This window comes from Solea solea, chromosome 1 (genome assembly GCF_958295425.1).
Source record: "Solea solea chromosome 1, fSolSol10.1, whole genome shotgun sequence".
In the NCBI taxonomy this organism is placed as follows: Eukaryota; Metazoa; Chordata; class Actinopteri; order Pleuronectiformes; family Soleidae; genus Solea; species Solea solea.
The window spans coordinates 25,503,360-25,520,758 of record NC_081134.1 but is presented as its reverse complement, the minus strand read 5'-3'; the positions used below and the strand labels follow the sequence as shown (position 1 = coordinate 25,520,758).

The window sequence follows — 17,399 nt, the reverse complement described above, 5'->3', positions numbered from 1 at the left end:
CTTATTCACGGCTGCGTTGGCTCTTCTGTTCCAGCTTCTCCTCCGTGAGGCTCTTCGCCCAGAAGAGCTCTGAATTCCAAGTGCACAACCTTATTCACGGCTGCGTTGGCTCTTCTGTTCCAGCTTCTCCTCTGTGAGGCTCTTCGCCCAGAAGAGCTCTGAATTCCAAGTGCACAACCTTATTCACGGCTGCGTTGGCTCTTCTGTTCCAGCTCTTTAGTAATTCACGACTGATTCGCTTCACCAGCGTCCTGGTGCTCCACGATTGTCGTCCTCCGCTCGGCTGTCCGTACTGCACTGATACGTTGCCAACAACGGTTTTATAACTGTCCAGATTTCTGCTGGTTGGTCTTTCCAGCTCAATACTCCCTTCTGGAAAGGGTAACCAGAACAAGTACGGCGGGCACAACTCGACTGTCTTTCTGAAGGTTTATTCCACATACACGGTTAAGCAGCAGTCAGTTAGCAGTTAGACAGTTTGTTAGCTACTAACCACAGTCAGTTAGAGAGTCAGTCAGGTTATAAAACCGACAAGTCGTACAGGTTCTGATGATAGATGGATTTACAAAGGCACATACGAAAGCAATACATAACAAAACATGGCTTTGACGATGCACCTTAAAGGCACTTTAAAGGCAACGGTGCTTTGATACCAGTTACAACAATGAACAGATAAATAGAATGAAAGACAAATAGCTTAGCCTGCTAGAAAGTTCTACAAAAGGTGCTAAAGTATTCACTAAACTGGACCTCTGCAATGCTTATCATCTAGTCAGAATAAGGGAGGGGGACGAGTGGAAGACTGCCTTTAATACTCCTAGTGGACATTATGATTACCTGGTTATGCCTTTTGGACTAACTAATGCCCCAGCTGTTTTCCAGGCCCCTGTGAATGACATTCTTCGTGACATACTGAACTCTTTTGTATTTGTATACCTGGACGACATTCTCATCTTCTCCCCGGATGAGGAGACTCATGTTCACCATGTCAGGCAGGTTCTGCAGAGACTAATGAAGAATCAGTTATATGTGAAAGCAGAGAAATGTGAGTTTCATGTTGCTAAAGTTTCCTTTTTGGGGTTCATTGTGTCTGAGGGGGAGGTAAAGATGGATCCGGAGAAAGTCAATGCTGTGGCTGATTGGCCAACTCCTTCCAGTCAGAAGGAGGTTCAACGTTTTCTGGGGTTTGCTAACTTTTATAGAAAGTTTTTTTAGAAACTTCAGCTCTATTGCTTCTCCTCTGCATTCTCTAACCTCCTCCAAGTGTCAGTTTGGCTGGAACCCACAGGCCGAGACAGCCTTCCAGAAGCTGAAGAGTTTCACCACTCCACCTGTCCTTGTCCTACCAGACCCATCCTCCAGTTTGTGGTAGAGGTTGATGCCTCCGACATTGGAATCGGGGCTGTTTAATCTCAAAGGTCAGTCAAAGACAGTAAACTACATCCATGTGCTTTTCTTTCCAAGAAACTCTCACCTGCAGAAAGGAATTATGATGTTGGCGACCGTGAGCTTCTGGCCATAAGAGTGGCACTGGAGGAGTGGAGACACTGGTTGGAGGGGGCTGAGCAGCCATTCTTGGTGTGGACAGACCATACAAACTTGGAGTATTTGATAATGGCCAAGAGACTGAACGCCAGGCAGGCAAGATGGACACTATTTTTAATAGGTTAAACTTCACTCTCTCCTATCGTCCAGGTTCCAAGAACCTTAAACCTGATACCCTCTCAAGACTTTTTTCTCCTGAATCTGAGCCTAAGGATGTTTTCTCCATTCTGCATCCTTCATGTTTTGTTGGCACTGTTACCTGGGAGATTGAGAATAAGGTCAAGGAGGCCAATAAGAGATGTCGGATTCCGGATGGGGTTCCCCCCAATCGTCTGTTTGTTCCTCCTATTCTCCGTTCTCAGGTCATCCTCTGGGCGCATTCATCACTCCTCTCCTGTCATCCAGGGATTCAGAGAACTATCTTTGTCATCCGACAACGATTTTGGTGGACATCTCTCAGGAATGAGGTAACTGAGTATGTATCTGCCTGTCCAGTATGCTCTAGGAACAAGACCTCTCGGAGGCCCACCTTTGGCCTTCTGCACCCGCTACCGGTGCCTCATCGCCCCCGGTCAGACATCTCCCTTGACTTTGTTACTGGCTTGCCCCTGTCTGAAGGTAATACCATCATTCTTACAGTTGTTGATTCTCTAAGATGGTTCATTTTATTCCACTGCCTAAACTCCCCTCTGCCGAGGAGACAGCGGAGGTGGTTTTGCACCTTCTTTTCCGTCTTCATGGTTTCCCCAGGGATATCCTGTCTGACCGGGGGCCACAGTTTGTGGCGAGGTTCTGGAAGGCTTTTTGCAACCTACTCAGGGCCACTGTCAGTCTATCCTCAGGCCACCACCCTCAAACCAATGGACAAACTGAGAGACTGAACCAGGAACTGGAGACTGGGTTGCGGTGCCTCGCTTCTCGGAACCCCTCATCCTGGAGCAAGCATGTGATCTGGGTGGAGTATGCACATAACACCTTACCTTGTTCCTCATCTGGCATGTCTCCATTCCAGTGTGCATATGGCTACCAGCCTCCTCTGTTCCCTTCACTGCAAAGGGAGGCCAGTGTCCCCTCTGCACTGGATCTGGTCCGTCGGTGTCATTGGATATGGACTCGACAGGCCCTCCTAAGGAACTCAGCCCGCTACAAGAAAGCGGCGGACCGGCACCGGCTTCCTGCCCCATCCTACCAGAGTGGCCATAGGGTGTGGTTGTCCACCAGGGACCTTCCTCTGCGCGTCGAGTCCCGTAAGTTGGCGCCTCGCTTCATTGGTCCTTTCCCTGTGTCCAAAGTTATTAATCCTGAGGCTGTAATGTTGAAGTTGCCATGGTCCATGAAGGTTCATCCCACGTTCCATGTCAGTCGACTGAAGCCGCTGTAGGAAAGCACATTGGTCCCAGCCTCCAGTCCCCCGCCACCCCCCGGTTCATTGGCGGCGGCCCAGTCTACACTGTAAAGAAACTCTTGGCAGTGCGCCTCCAGGGCCGTGGTCGGCAGTACCTTGTGGACTGGGAGGGGTATGGCCCGGAGGAGAGATCGTGGGTCTCGGCAAGGAACATTATGGACCTTGTCCTCATCCAGGATTTCCACCGGCTCCATCCTGAAGAGCCTGGGCCGTCAGGTGCCGGCCGTTGAGGGAGGGGTACTGTCATGTCCTGTTCTGCCATTTAAGTTATGTTATTTGTTTTTCTATTCATTCATTGGTTCCTGTTTTATTTTGGTACTCATGCGTTGTCTCATTTCAGGTCCACTTCCTGTCAAGTTTCCCTCCTGTGTGATTACTGGCCCCGCCCTAATGTGTTGCACCTGTTTCTCATTTGACAGAGAGTATTTAGTCTCTGTCTTCCCCTCCTTCAGTGCCAGATTGTCTTTGCCCTTGTGTGAGATTTTCCAGTGTTAACTTCTGATTCCCTTGTGACTGTGCCTAGACCGTGATTGATTTTTTACTTTTCTTTTGCCTGCCGTTTTGGATACTATTGCCTGTTATGGACTGATCTCTGTGTACCGACGCCTGACCGATTAAAGTTCAGGGCTGTGCAGTTTTAAGTTGTCTGGAGGCTAAAGAATGTAACATGGGATTGGATCATTTAAATGCCATACAATATAAAACTGGTGTCACTTAATATAAATGGGACAAATAATCCAATCAAGAGGAGCAAGGTCCTGGCTAAATTGAAAAAAGAAAAGGCTCAAGTATTATTTTTGCAGGAAACTCACCTGCCTCAACAAGAGCATGAAAAGTTAAAACGCTTTGGTTTTAGGAATACATTTTATAGTAGCTACAGACCCAGCCAGAAGAGGGGAGTGGCTATCCTTATCTCAAATGCAGTTCAATTTGAATGTCTTAAAGAAGTTAGGGACAATGAAGGGAGATTTATTAATTAAAGGAAAGCTAGAAAACACAGTGATCAATGTATACGCCCCTCCAGAAAGCACTAAATGTTTTTTCAAAACTCTGTTTGACACTATTGCTATAGAAACTGAAGGTATTTTGATATGTGGAGGAGATCATAATATGGTCATGAACCATAACCTGGATACAACAAGCTCAAAAAGAAGCAAAAAGCATCTAACCAAGTTTATTAATACATCAGTGCAAGAAATGGGACTAATCGATGTGTGGAGAGAACTCCACCCACTAGAAAGGGACTATACGCACTTTTCAGTACCCCATTCTGTCTACTTCAGAATTGACTACTTTTTAATGAGTGAAGTGAAATTCACAGGGTCACAGAATGTAAAATCGGGGTGGCAGATATATCAGATCACAGTGGGATCAGCTTGACAATGCACCTGAATAATAGGAAAATATATACTGAGTGGAGGCTAAATGTGGGCATCTTGAACAATCAGGCAAAATGGAACAAGATTAGAGAACAAATTAGAGAAAAAATAAAAAGGTATATAGAAGAGACCAACAAAAGGGAAGTAAATCCTGCAATTCTTTGGGACTGTATGAAGGCAGTCATTCGGGGGAAACTAATCGCTTTGACAACATCACAAAAAAGGCTTGGCTAGCTATATATAAACACAAAGTAGAAAAACTGCATGAATTAGAAAAGAAACATAAGAATACAGAAAATCCGTCCATATTACAACAAATAAAGAAGGTAAAGGAAGAGATAAATGAGATACTCAGGACAGATATAGAAAAGAGAGCAAGATTTGTAAAGCAGACATATTATGAATCTGGCCCAAAAGCAACAAGGCTCTTAGCTAGACGACTGCGGAAACAGCAGGCCATTAACACCATTCATAAAATAAGGAACCCTCAAACCAACCAACTATCACACAAACCAGATAAAATAGAAAGAATATTTGAAGAATACTACAAGAAACTCTATTCTAAACCATTATCAGCTGATGAAAAACAATAAGGAGTTTTCTTGACACACTTGACCTGCCATCTATTGGTGAGACACAGAATGACACTATTGTGTCACAATTCACAGTTAAGGAGCTAGAAGCTGCAATTAGTAGGTTAAAGACTAGCAAATCACCAGGTAGCGATGGGTACCCTTCAGAATGGTAAGGCTTTCAGAAGGAGCTAACACCTTTGCTTCTGACCTGTTTTAACTGGACCCTTAACGATTGTATTGTGGAAGGAAGCGATTATTACCGTTCTACCTAAAGAAGGCAAAGATAAAGAAGACTGCTGAAAAACTGAAAAATATAGGCCGATTTCACTTTTAAATGACTAGAAATTATTTACATCAATTATTTGCAAAAGACTTGAGGCCTTCATACCAGATTTGATTCTTCTTCTTCTTCTTTTCCTTTTGGCTGCTCCCTCCTCCATCTCATCCTGTTCTATGTATCCCCCTCTCTCACACCAACTAACTTCATATCCTCTTTCACTACATCCATAAACCTTCTCTTTGGTCTTCCTCTAGACCTCCTGCCTGGCAGTTCCAACCCCAGCATCCTTCTACCAATATACTCACTATCCCTCCTCTGTACTTGACCAAACCATCTCATTCTGGCCTCTCTGACCTTATCTCCAAAACATCTAACATGTGCTGTTCCTCTGATTGACTCATTCCTGATCCTATCCATCTTCGTCACTCCCAAAGAGAACCTCAACATCTTCATCTCTGCTACCTCCAGCTCTGCTTCCTGTCTTTTCCTCAGTGCCACTGTCTCTAGACCATGCATCATCGCTGGTCTCACCACTGTCTTGTATATCTTTCCTTTCATTCTGGCTGATACTCATTTATCACACATTACCCCTGACACTTTTCTCCACCCATTCCAACCATCTTGAACACGTTTCTTCACCTCTTTTCCACAATCTCCACTGCTCTGGACTGTTGACCCTAAATACTTAAAATCCTCCACCTTCTTTATCTCCACTCCCTGTAGCCTCATGGTTCCACTTGGGTTCCTCTCATTCACACACATATATTCTGTCTTGCTGCAACTAACCTCCCAAGTTGTTAGATAGTTGCAAAGATGGCGCCTGTGTGTATGGCCTGCCGTCTGTCGCTCCCAATGCTGTGTGTGTTTGTGCTGTTTGCGGAGGTGAAGTAAGTTGGGATCCCCGATAGGAGCTCAGGCAAGGTTTTATGACCATGATGATCGAAATTTACTAAATCTTTTGTTTGTAGTCAAAATTTAGTAGAGTTTGGGATCGTACACCAGCAGGGAAAACGCAGCGGTCGGCTGGTAAGGCTGAAGGCCTGTCTGCGTCTTTCGTCAGATTGTAGGATCAACTTTTCCCGGCGCTCTCCCCTCCACTTGCCTACGGATGCTAGTGTGATTTCTGTCATCGGCCCGATCCGAGTGTCTCAGCTCCGTGGTCGCAGCGCTCTTCGTCCCTGCTGGCGCGGGGTGAATCTCTGCAACCTGCAGCCTCTGTATCGGGCTCCCCGGACAGCTCACGTCGTTGACCCGCCGGTTCCTACCAGGATTGGCCTGGCAAATGCTAGATCGCTTGCGAACAAGGCTTTTATCTTGAAGGATTTCTTCTCATCCCGAAGTTTGGATTTTCTCTGTGTGACTGAGACGTGGCTGAGTGTTGGTGAGTCCAGTGCTTTTGCGGATCTTTTACCCCACGATTGCGGCTATTTTAACTCCCCGTGGATGTTGGGCCGAGGAGGAGGAATAGCGACTGTTTTTAAAAGTCATTTTAAATGTAAACAGATTTCACCATCAGCCTCGTTTACCAGCTTTGAACTGAGTTTATTTGAGCTGGGTCACTCTCACACAGTGTTGTGTGCTGTGGTCTATCACCCTCCCAGATACAATAAGGACTTTTTAAATGACTTTGCTGATTTCTTGGCTGAAATAATGCCTAAATATGACTGTGTCCTTATTGTCGGAGATTTTAATGTTCATGTGTGTTGTCCTGAAAAGCCAATGGCTTAGGAATTCCTGCACCTCATCGACTCTTTTAATCTTGTGCAGTCTGTTTCTGGACCCACACAGGAACGTGGACACACACTTGCTCTTGTTTTGTCATATGGTTTGCCTGTTTTTAACTTGGAGATTTGTGATGCGGTGTTTTCTGATCACATGCCTGTGTTATTCGAGGTTGCTCTTGCCTGTAACACAGTTAAATCTGGTGGCGCTGCTCCTCGGAGCTGTCGTATTTTTAACCCTTCCACTACTGTTCAGTTCTCAGCTGCTTTTAATCAGGAGTGTGTTTCTCCTGGGTCTGTGTGTGATACAGAGGAGCTGAGCTCATGGTTTCACTCTACCTGCCAAACCGTTTTGGACGCTGTGGCTCCACTAAAAACCAGGCAGCCTAAAACTAAGTCTGAGCCCTGGCTGAACGAAAGGACTCATGCTGTCAGACGCGAGTGCCGTAGAGCAGAGCGCAAGTGGAAGAAGGACAAACTCCATGTGTCATTCCAAACATTAAGGGACTGCTGGCATCACTATCAGACAACCGTGAAAGATGCTAAAAGAAACTATTTCTCTGACATTATCCTGTCAAACAGTCACAAGCCCCGTGTTTTGTTTGACACCATTAACTTGGTTCTTAATGCCCCACAGACTGCCTGTATGGAGGCCTCCACCACTGTTTGTGAGGACTTTATGCACTTTTTTATTGACAAAGTCTCTTCTGTTAGGGCTCTAATCTCACCTCCTGCATATGACCCCTCTGTCTCTGTTCCCTGCACTGCAGTTTTTAACCAGTTTTAACCCGTGACATTGACTTTTTTACAGGAGGTTGTTGGTCGGCTGAAGCCCTCAGGTTCTCCAAATGATGCTGTCCCTCCTCGACTATTTAAAGAGGTTTTCCACACTATAGGGCCATCTATTATTCTGGTTTTAAATAGCAGTCTGTCCACAGGTGTGGTCCCCAAACATTTTTAAACATGCAGTAGTGCAACCTCTTATCAAAAAACCTGGTCTAGACCCTGCAGTTCCTGCAAATTTCAGGCCCATCTCCAAACGGCCTTTTATCTCAAAAATCCTTGAGAAGTCCATGGTCAAGTAATGGCCTTTTTAGAGGAAAATAATATCCTTGAGGTTTTCCAGTCTGGTTTTAAATCACTGCACAGCACCGAATCAGCACTTTTAAGAGTTTTTAATGATATCTTTTTAGCTACTGACTCCGGTGACTGTGTAGTTCTTGTGCTTTTAGACTTACTGTAACTGCTGCATTTGATACAGTGGATCACGAGATCCTGATCTCACGTCTGGAGGAGCAGGTGGGCATCAGGGGCACAGCTTTGGAGTGGTTCAGGTCATACTTGGCTGATCGAACTTTCTGTGTCAGCCTCGGTGACTCGACATCCTCCTTGGCTCCTCTCACCTGTGGGGTCCCACAGGGCTCATTTGTTTTTAAATCCCTGAATGGTCTGGCCCTCCCTACCTCTCTGAGCTTCTACATCCATACTCACCCGCTCGCTCTCTCAGGTCAGCTGATCAGCTGCTCCTGAGTGTGCCTAAAACTAAGCGGAAGCTCTTTCCATCTTCCCATTACTTCTGTGGCACCTGTCAACACATGTCCCTCTCTATCCTTAATCACCCGAACCTGCTGGAAGTCTTTCCCATCTCTATCTCTCTATTTTGCCAACCTGTATAGATCATTCTCTCCCCCCTTACTTTCCAACCTAGCATACAAGTCATCATACGCCTTTTGTTATACCTCTACCTTTACCTTGTGCTGCATCTCCCTGTACTCCTGTATGCTCTCTTCAGTCTCCTCAGTGTCACACTTTTTCTTTGCTAATCTCTTTCTCTTTATATACTCCTGCACTTCCCCATTCCACCACCAAGTCTTCTTATCTACTTTCCTTCCAGATGACACACCAAGTACTCTCCTACCTGTCTCCCTGATTACATTAGCTGTAGTTGTCCAGTCATCTGGGAGCTCTCCCTGACCACCCAGATTCTTTCTCAACTCCTCCCTGAAAACCATAGAAGAGTCCTCTCTTTTCAGCTTCCACCAATTTTTCCTTTGTTCTGTCTTTGTCCTCTTTGTCTTCCTTGTCACCAGATTCATCCTACAAACCACCATCCTATGCTGACTTGCTACACTCTCACCCACCACTACTTTGCAGTCACTGATCTCCTTCAGATTACATCATCTATACAAGATGTGCTCCTACCTCCACTCTTATAAGTTTCCCTATGCTCATGCCTCTTCTGGAAAAAAGTATTCACTACAGCCATTTCCATCCTTTTTGCAAAGTCTACCACCATCTGTCCCTCTGGGTTCCTGTCTTGGATACCGAACCTGCCCATCACTTCTTCATCACCTCTATTTCCTGCTCCAACATGTCCCTTGAAGTCTGCACCAATTACCACTCTCTCACCTCTGGGGATATTCTGCATCACTTCATCTAATTCACTCCAGAATGTTTCCTTCTCCTCTAATTCACATCCCAACTGTGGGGCATAGCCACTAATAACATTTAACATCACACCTTCAATTTCAAGCTTCAGACTCATCAGTCTATCTGACACTCTTTTCACTTCCAGGACATTCCTAAATACCAGATTTGATTGAAGATAAAAACTGTTTTATTAAAGGTCGCCAAACACACGATAATATTAGAAGAACCCTCCATATTCTAGATGCCCAAAAAAGTGGTACAAGTACAATTCTGGTTGGTTTAGCTGCTGAAAAATTAAATTCAATTAAATTAAATTCAATTCAATTAAATTTTATTTGTATAGCGCCAAATCATAACATACATTATCTCAAGGCACTGTACATAGACAACATCAAGGAGAGCTAAGAACCCCAACAGTTCACACAATGAGCAAACACTAGGCATCAGTGGAGAGAAAAAACTCGAAGAAACAAGAAGAAATCTCTGACAGAACCAGGCTCAGAGATGTGCAGTCATCTGCCTCGACCGGTTGGGGTGAAAGGAAAATGGGGGACAGCGGGTAGGTGGGGGACAGAAAGGACAAGAGGGAGATGAGGTAGAGACAGAAGAGAGAGTGACCAGGAGCAGATACACAACAACTGTATCAAGTTACAGCATTTGATAGTGTTAGTTGGTTATTCTTGTATGAGGTACTAAAGAGATTTGGCTTGAAAAGGTTTTTCCAATGTATTAAACTGAACATATCATTGGTCTTTTCGCAGATGATGTAATTATTTTTCTTGAACAACCAGATATATGTTTCCCTCACCTAATGTCTCTTCTGGGAAAGTATGAATACAGGGTATAAACTGAATATATCAAAAACACAAATTCTCTCATTAAATTATTCTCCATCCCGACAAATAAGAGATGCATATAATTTGAAATGGAATTCTAAAACAAATATCTCGGTGTAACTCTGAGTAAAACACTTCCTGACATGTTTGAAAACAATTATAGTGAAATTGAAAAAAACAACCTAAAAGATGGTGGTCTACCCTCCCATTAGACTTCAGTGATAGAATACGAAGAGTCAAAATGAATATTTTACCTAAATTGTTGTATTTATTTCAAGCTCTTCCAATTAATATCCCCCAAAACAAATTAAAAAAATGTATAAGATGATTTCTAGATTCATTTGTAATACCGAGAATAAAATTTACGACACTTCAACTACCTAAAAGCAAGGGGGGGATGGCTTTACCTAAGCTTACAGAATATTTTTATGCAGCTCAACTTAGATATCTGGCCTGTTGGTGTAGACCTGACTATGAGTCTAAAAGGAAAGAATTGGAAAGGAAAGTAAAGGGCTTTCAAACCCAGATATTGGTGGGGGATAAACATTTGATAGGTGCTTTGAGACATGCTATGAACCCAATAGTAGCATTTACACTTGAAATATGGAACACTGTTGTCAGAAAATACAAACTTAAGAGGGATATATGCACTCTGAGGTGGTTTGCTTATGATTTAAAGTTTAAGCCAGGGACGTACGACTCAGCATTCAAAGAATGGGCACAAAAAGGTGTGACAGCCATATGTACAGTATCAGAAGGTGGACAATTTCTAGGTTTCCAAGATCTAAAGACAAAGTACAGCCTCGTAAACAAAGACTTTTATAGATACTTGCTATCACTCCCTCCAGGAAATAAGCGTCACTAGTTCTTTATACAGATGGATTTATTCCTCTCTCAAACTCCACTTCATCGTCATCAATCCACCGTCGAACTGTTACAGGACAATATACAAATAAACATGCATTCATTTAACATAAAACTCACACGCGAAAATACTAATTTACATGACGAGCAACATAAATAAACATACCTCGCTGGCTGCATACAACCCAGGGGGAATGAGTCTTCTTAAACAAAAAATAGGAAATAAAAAGACCTTGAAACACTTTAAACAACTTGAGCATGAACTTCTTCTTGAAATCTTTCTTTTTTAGTGGATTCCCGCAATTGTGTCCCTTGCGCAACAGGCAACAAACATTAGTTCCCACCCAGTACACAATACAAATAAATATTCACAAAATAAACCACATAAATAATATATGTAAACAAACACTGAAATTATTGCCAATGATATTTATGACAGTTATACTTGCAGTTGAGAGATTATTTCACAAAAGAGATAAGGCCAAATGAAACTATAAATAAGGTGATTGGAGTTATTATCGATTCATACAAACAGAAAGGGTCTTAGCCCATCTCTGCTTTCTATCGAGCTTTGGGTGAGAGCAGGAAGGATTCAACACTTTATATAAAAGCAAAATGGGAAGCAGCAACAAGTGGTGTTCGCAGTTCACTCAGACGAGTTGGTTTGCAACCCCGACATTGAGCTCACATGTTTAAGCCTAAATCACATCGCATTTAGGAACAGGGACTAGTATGAAAAGTATGCAGAAAGAACTTAATCACAAATTAAGAACAGCTAGGAATAATGAGAAGGAAAAACTTGGGGCTCTGTGAAAGCCATGACAAACATGGCACCAGCTAAGATGGGCATTAATGTAATTAATGAGGAGGGGAAAGCAAATGAGTTAAATGATTTTTTCTGTAGATTTGAATCTACAGACTTCAAGCAAGAGCAAAAGGTGGCCCTGGATTGTGTACCATCAGACTTTGTTGAAATCACCGGAGGAACTTTTTTCATGCATCTGCCTCAGGAAAGCTTCTGGACGGCATGTCTGGGCAATTATTGAAATCTTGCAGCAAAGAGCTGGCAGAGGCCTGGTGCCTCATCTACCATCTACCATCTGTTCCCTCTATCTGGAAAAGCTCTACGATTATTCCTGTACCCAAAAAAGCAAGCCGTAAAGAGAACAATGACTATCGTCCTGTAGCACTTAGATCTTTAGTAATTAAGTGTTTTGAGAAAATGATAATCAATTTCTTGAAAACAGCTGTTTTCTAGATGCCTCTCAGTTTGCATACAAGAGTAACAGAAGTACAGATGATGCCATCATAGCTGTGACACATTTTATTAAGGCACTTAGAGGATCCTACCTCATATGCACGCCTCTTATTTGTTGATTTTAGTTCAGCTTTTAACACGATGCAGCCACATCTTTTAATTAAGAGGTTGAATGATTTTAAAGTCCACCCACTTATTATTAAATGGTATCACTTATTCTTAACCAATCGAAGACAGCAGGTCAGTGTTAATGGGACTCTATCTGAGCACAGGAGCCCCCCAGGGCTGTGTCAGTTCACCTGTCCTTTTTACCTTATACACAGATTATTTGTTTTTTATTCAAATAATCATGTCATCAAATTTTCAGACGACACTGCAATCTTATCTCTATTAAAAAAGAACTGCGACCTGCGATCTGATTATGGAAATTCAAAGGTTTGTCAATTGGTGCGACGATAACCACCTTGTTCTGAATGTTAACAAGACTGAAGAGATGGTATTTGACCCTCGGGGAGTCGGTGACCACAGGCCTGTCGTCATTCACAACCAAACCATTGTTCAAACCCACTCATACAAATATATTGGTGTCTATATTGACAATTCCTTAACCTGGAGCACACATGTCGATAGCCTCTGTTGCAGATTACAACAACGGTTGCATTTTTTTTTGCACCATGTTGTATATTACTCACCATTAGGGTCATTTTTAAATTTGTTGTATCGTGGTGTATTGTATTTGTATCATGTTGTATATGTTTTTTCGACTGCAGCATGGGTGTAGGGCCCAAGACAAATTTCCCACTTGTGGGACAATAAAATTAATCTTAATCTTAATCTTATATCAGTGAGCTGGCAGAAACCTGCAGAGCTCGGGCAAGACGTGCAGGTTCTGAGCTACTTTGTAGAATACGCCCAAAAAGAAGAAGATCTCCAGTGGAATCAAACGTGGTCAGGATCTGAGAAGGCGATCGTCTCAGGGCTTCAGTCCAAGACAGAATACGTTGTCACGGTCACATGTGACTGTGGTGGAGATGGCAGAAGCAAAGAAAGCATCCCCATTACTATCTGCACTACTGTTTTTAAACCTCTGACAGAATTCTTAAAACATACAAGTGCAGAAACCATTTCTGGATCCACAAACTGACCCTGACAAAGGATCATGTGACCACAGGTCGATACAGGAGATTTACCCTTGGCACAGGAAGTGCAAGGAGAAATCGTACCATTATTCTTGTTGGACTGACTGGATCAGGAAATTCACTCTGATTGATGCAATGATCAACTACATTGTTGGTGTTGAGCGGGAGGACAATTTCAGATATACAGTAACAGATAAAACCTCAGACGTCACTGAGTACAGATGAAGTATTCAGAACAATCCCAGAGGTGTGTGATAACCTCTTCACTGAGCTACTGAAGTAGCTCAGGCCGCGTTAGCACGACTCACACCGATACAGGAATGGGTTTTTGATTTAGTGTACTCAATGTTTGCCAGAAACGTGGCAGAAAACTTCTGGGTTCTGGTGACGTTGGCAGATGGACAACGTCCAGCAGTTCTGGAGGCGATCAACGCTTCAGGCGTCCTCTGTCAGAAAACACCTGACGGACTGCCCGTTCACTTCAAGTTCAATAACTCAGCACTGATTGCCGACAACAAATCGTCTGAAGCAGAAAACACGAGTGTGGACGACAGAGATGATTAAATGTTTTGGAAAATAGGGACGAAGTGGAGGAGAAGGTTTTTTGCTGCTGTGGGTGAAATGAACACCTGAACCATGACGATGACAACGTTAACGCGCCTCAGAGTCCGACATCATCGTTCTCTTCTGTAAAGGTTTTTGAATTTTCCCAAAAAGTTGGATGTAAAAAAATTCAACTTTCTGTTCAGTCTGGTTTTCACAATATTTTGATTTTTGTGTTTCACAGAAAATTATAAAAATTATATGAAGTTCACAATAAAAGCAACGTTATGATGTAAAATGAATCTATACATACAGAAATAACTCATTATAACATGACATGAAGTGGCGAGCCACATATGGCCCCCAGGTTTGAGACCTCTGGTTTGTATAAACAGCATGTGCTTTTCACACTGATGTGACTTTATAACATCAACAGCTTTATTATTTTAACATTTTATAAAGTTTATTGTACGACGTCACTCACATGCTCTGTTGTGTCAGAGTGTTTATTTTCTGTCTGTTGGAGGAGGAGGTGGGAGGAGTCAGACATATGAACCTTTATGTTATTCAGCAACGTACATTAATGCCAAATATCAGACAAAGGAGTCTAAACCGGAGTCTCAGGAAGACTCAGGAAGACAAAGACAAAGGAGTCTAAACCGGAGTCTAACAAGGAGGCTAACGAGGCTAAGTACCTGTCTGCAAGTGTTTTCTACCTTTCACATATGTGCACTTTTTCCATTCCTGTTCATGTTTCTTCTCATAGATATTACAAACCTCACAATCACTCACAGCATCACCGTAACCTGTCCTCACTTATCTATCTCACCCGCTCCACACACATCCAACACCTTGTTGCAGGGGGCCTGTGGAACTGCCAGTCAGCTACCCGCAAGACTGAGTTCATCTCTGGCTTTGCTACTGAGCAATGCCTGGACTTCCTTGCGCTCACTGAGACTTGGATAACACCCTCCAACACACCCCTGCGGCTCTCTCCTCCGCCCACTCCTTCTCCCACACACTCAGATCCACTGGAAGAGGTGGCGGAACAGGTCTGCTCATCAACCCCAACTGGACTTTCACTCTTTACCCACTGCCACACTTCTCTTCACAGTCATTTGAATTTCATGCTGTAACTGTAACTCACCCAGTAAAACTAATCATTGTTGTCATCTACCGTCCACCAGGCCCATTGGGACACTTCTTGGAGGAACTAGATGTCCTCCTTTCAAACATCCCAGAAAATGGCCCACCACTTGTTCTTCTTGGTGACTTCAACATCCAGTCAGAGAAGTCATCCAATCTACTTCTTCTACTTTCCTCTCTTTCTCTCTCACTTGCTCCCTCTCCACCAACTCACCAAGCTGGCAACCACCTTGACCTCATCTTCACCAGAAACTGCTCCACCTCCGACCTCAAGGTAACTCCACTTCAAGTCTCTGATCATTTCTTCATATCCTACTCTCTCCCACTCTCCCAATCTGACGATCTCATCTCATCAGATATTGCACTTGTCCGTCGTAACATTCGCTCTCCCTCATCTCTCTCCTCAACTGTTCTATCAGCACTTCCTTCAGCTGACTCCTTCTCCCTCATGCATCCCAACTCTGCCACAGACACCTTCCTCTCTACTCTGTCCTCCTCTCTTGACTCTCTCTGTCCTCTTACTTCACAGCGGGTTCGTAAGTCCTCCCCAGCCCCGTGGTTGTCTGACTCAGTGCGCGCTGAGAGAGCCACGATACGGGCAGCAGAAAGGAAATGGAGGAAATCAAAACACCCTGACGACCTGCTTTCCTATCATTCTCTTCTCTCCACCTTCACTGCCTCCATCTCTGCAGCCAAACAATCTTTCTATCAGACTAAAATTCAACCCTCTTTCTCTAACCCCAAAAAACTTTTCTCGATCTTCTCTAACCTCCTTGACCCCACACTCCCCCTCCTCCCTTCTACCAATTCACTTTGTCAACTACTTCACAAAGAAAGTAGAGAACATTCGCTCTTCTTTCTCAACCCCACCTCCTGATCTCACCACTCTACCAACCACAAATTCAGCTCCTTCTCTATCCTCTTTCACCCCTCTATCTCATGATCACGTTTTTTCCCAAATAACCTCTGCCCGCCCAACCTCCTGCCCCCTTGACCCTATCCCCTCTCACCTTCTACAGTCAATTGCTTCTGATCTTCTTCCTTTCCTCGCCCACCTCATTAACACATCTCTATCATCTGGTTGCTTTCCGGACTCTCTTAAAGAGGCCAGAGTGACCCCCCTCCTTAGAAAACCCACCCTTGACCCGTCTGAATAACTACAGACCTGTCTCTCTTCTTCCTTTTCTCTCCAAAACTCTGGAGCGTGCTATCTTTAATCAACTCTCCTCCTACCTTCAACGGAACAACCTTCTCGATCCTCATCAGTCTGGTTTTAAGGCAGGTCACTCGACCGAAACCGCACTTCTTGCTGTCACTGAGCAACTCCACACAGCCAGGGCTGCCTCTCTCTCCTCTGTGCTCATCCTCTTGGACCTTTTTGCAGCATTTGACACAGTTAACCACCAGATCCTTACTTCCTCCCTTCAAGAACTAGGTGTCTCAGGCTCTGCACTTACCCTACTCTCGTCCTATCTTCAAAACCGAACATACAGAGTAACCTGGAGAGGATCTGTGTCGGAACCCTGTCCTCTAGCTACTGGGGTCCCTCAGCGTTCTGTCTTGGGCCCTCTCCTCTTCTCTCTATACACCAACTCTCTTGGTTCTGTTATTCTCTCTCATAGTTTTTGCTATCACAGCTACGCCGATGACACCCAACTCATTCTCTCTTTTCCCAGCTCCGAAACACACGTAGCAGAACGGATCTCCGCTTGTCTGACCGTCATATCTCAGTGGATGTCTGACCATCACCTGAAACTCAATCTCGACAAGACTGAGTTTCTTTTTCTCCCAGGAAAGGGCTCTCCCACCACAGACCTAACCATCACCCTCGACAACTCTGTGGTAGCTCCTTCTCATACTGCAAGGAACCTGGGTGTGACACTTGATGACCATCTCTCCCTCACTGCCCGAAAAAAACAAACAAAAAAAAAACGTACACATCGCACTTATGACTAGCACTTCATAGTTTGGCTTACTTGAAGCTCTTACTTACTTCTAGCTCTTAGTTGTACCCAAATGTTTAAATGCACTTATTGTAAGTCACTTTGGATAAAAGCATCTGCTAAATGACATGTAATGTAACATAAAATATGACCATTTAACTGACCAGCAGCCAATCAGATTTTCACAAACTTGATACAGTTTCATGATTTCTGAACTGATTTACTTAATAAAACAATAAAGTCCACTGATGCTGTGACAAGTCTTTACACACACGCACACACGCACACACAGTCTTTAATTCAGCTTGTATTCCTGTCATTCAATGTCATTGTGG

At 43.8% G+C, this 17,399-nt stretch overlaps 1 protein-coding gene across 1 annotated transcript; it reads left to right on the top strand.

Annotated features, from left to right (window-relative positions):
- The first annotated feature begins 1,301 nt into the window (after positions 1–1,301).
- Positions 1,302–3,591, top strand: LOC131463655 (uncharacterized). Its single transcript, XM_058635541.1, has 2 exons — positions 1,302–2,792; positions 2,867–3,591. Exons 1-2 carry the CDS (start codon positions 2,201–2,203, stop codon positions 3,178–3,180), a joined length of 906 nt encoding a protein of 301 aa, XP_058491524.1. The 5' UTR covers positions 1,302–2,200; the 3' UTR covers positions 3,181–3,591.
- The last annotated feature ends 13,808 nt before the right edge of the window (positions 3,592–17,399 follow it).

Bases quoted from the DNA above. Each gene is read 5' to 3' on its own strand.
- LOC131463655 (XM_058635541.1), top strand. From the start codon at position 2,201: ATGGTTCATTTTATTCCACTGCCTAAACTCCCCTCTGCCGAGGAGACA. The intron at 2,793-2,866 runs GTAAGTTGGCGC...GTAATGTTGAAG, and splicing joins TCCTCTGCGCGTCGAGTCCC to TTGCCATGGTCCATGAAGGT.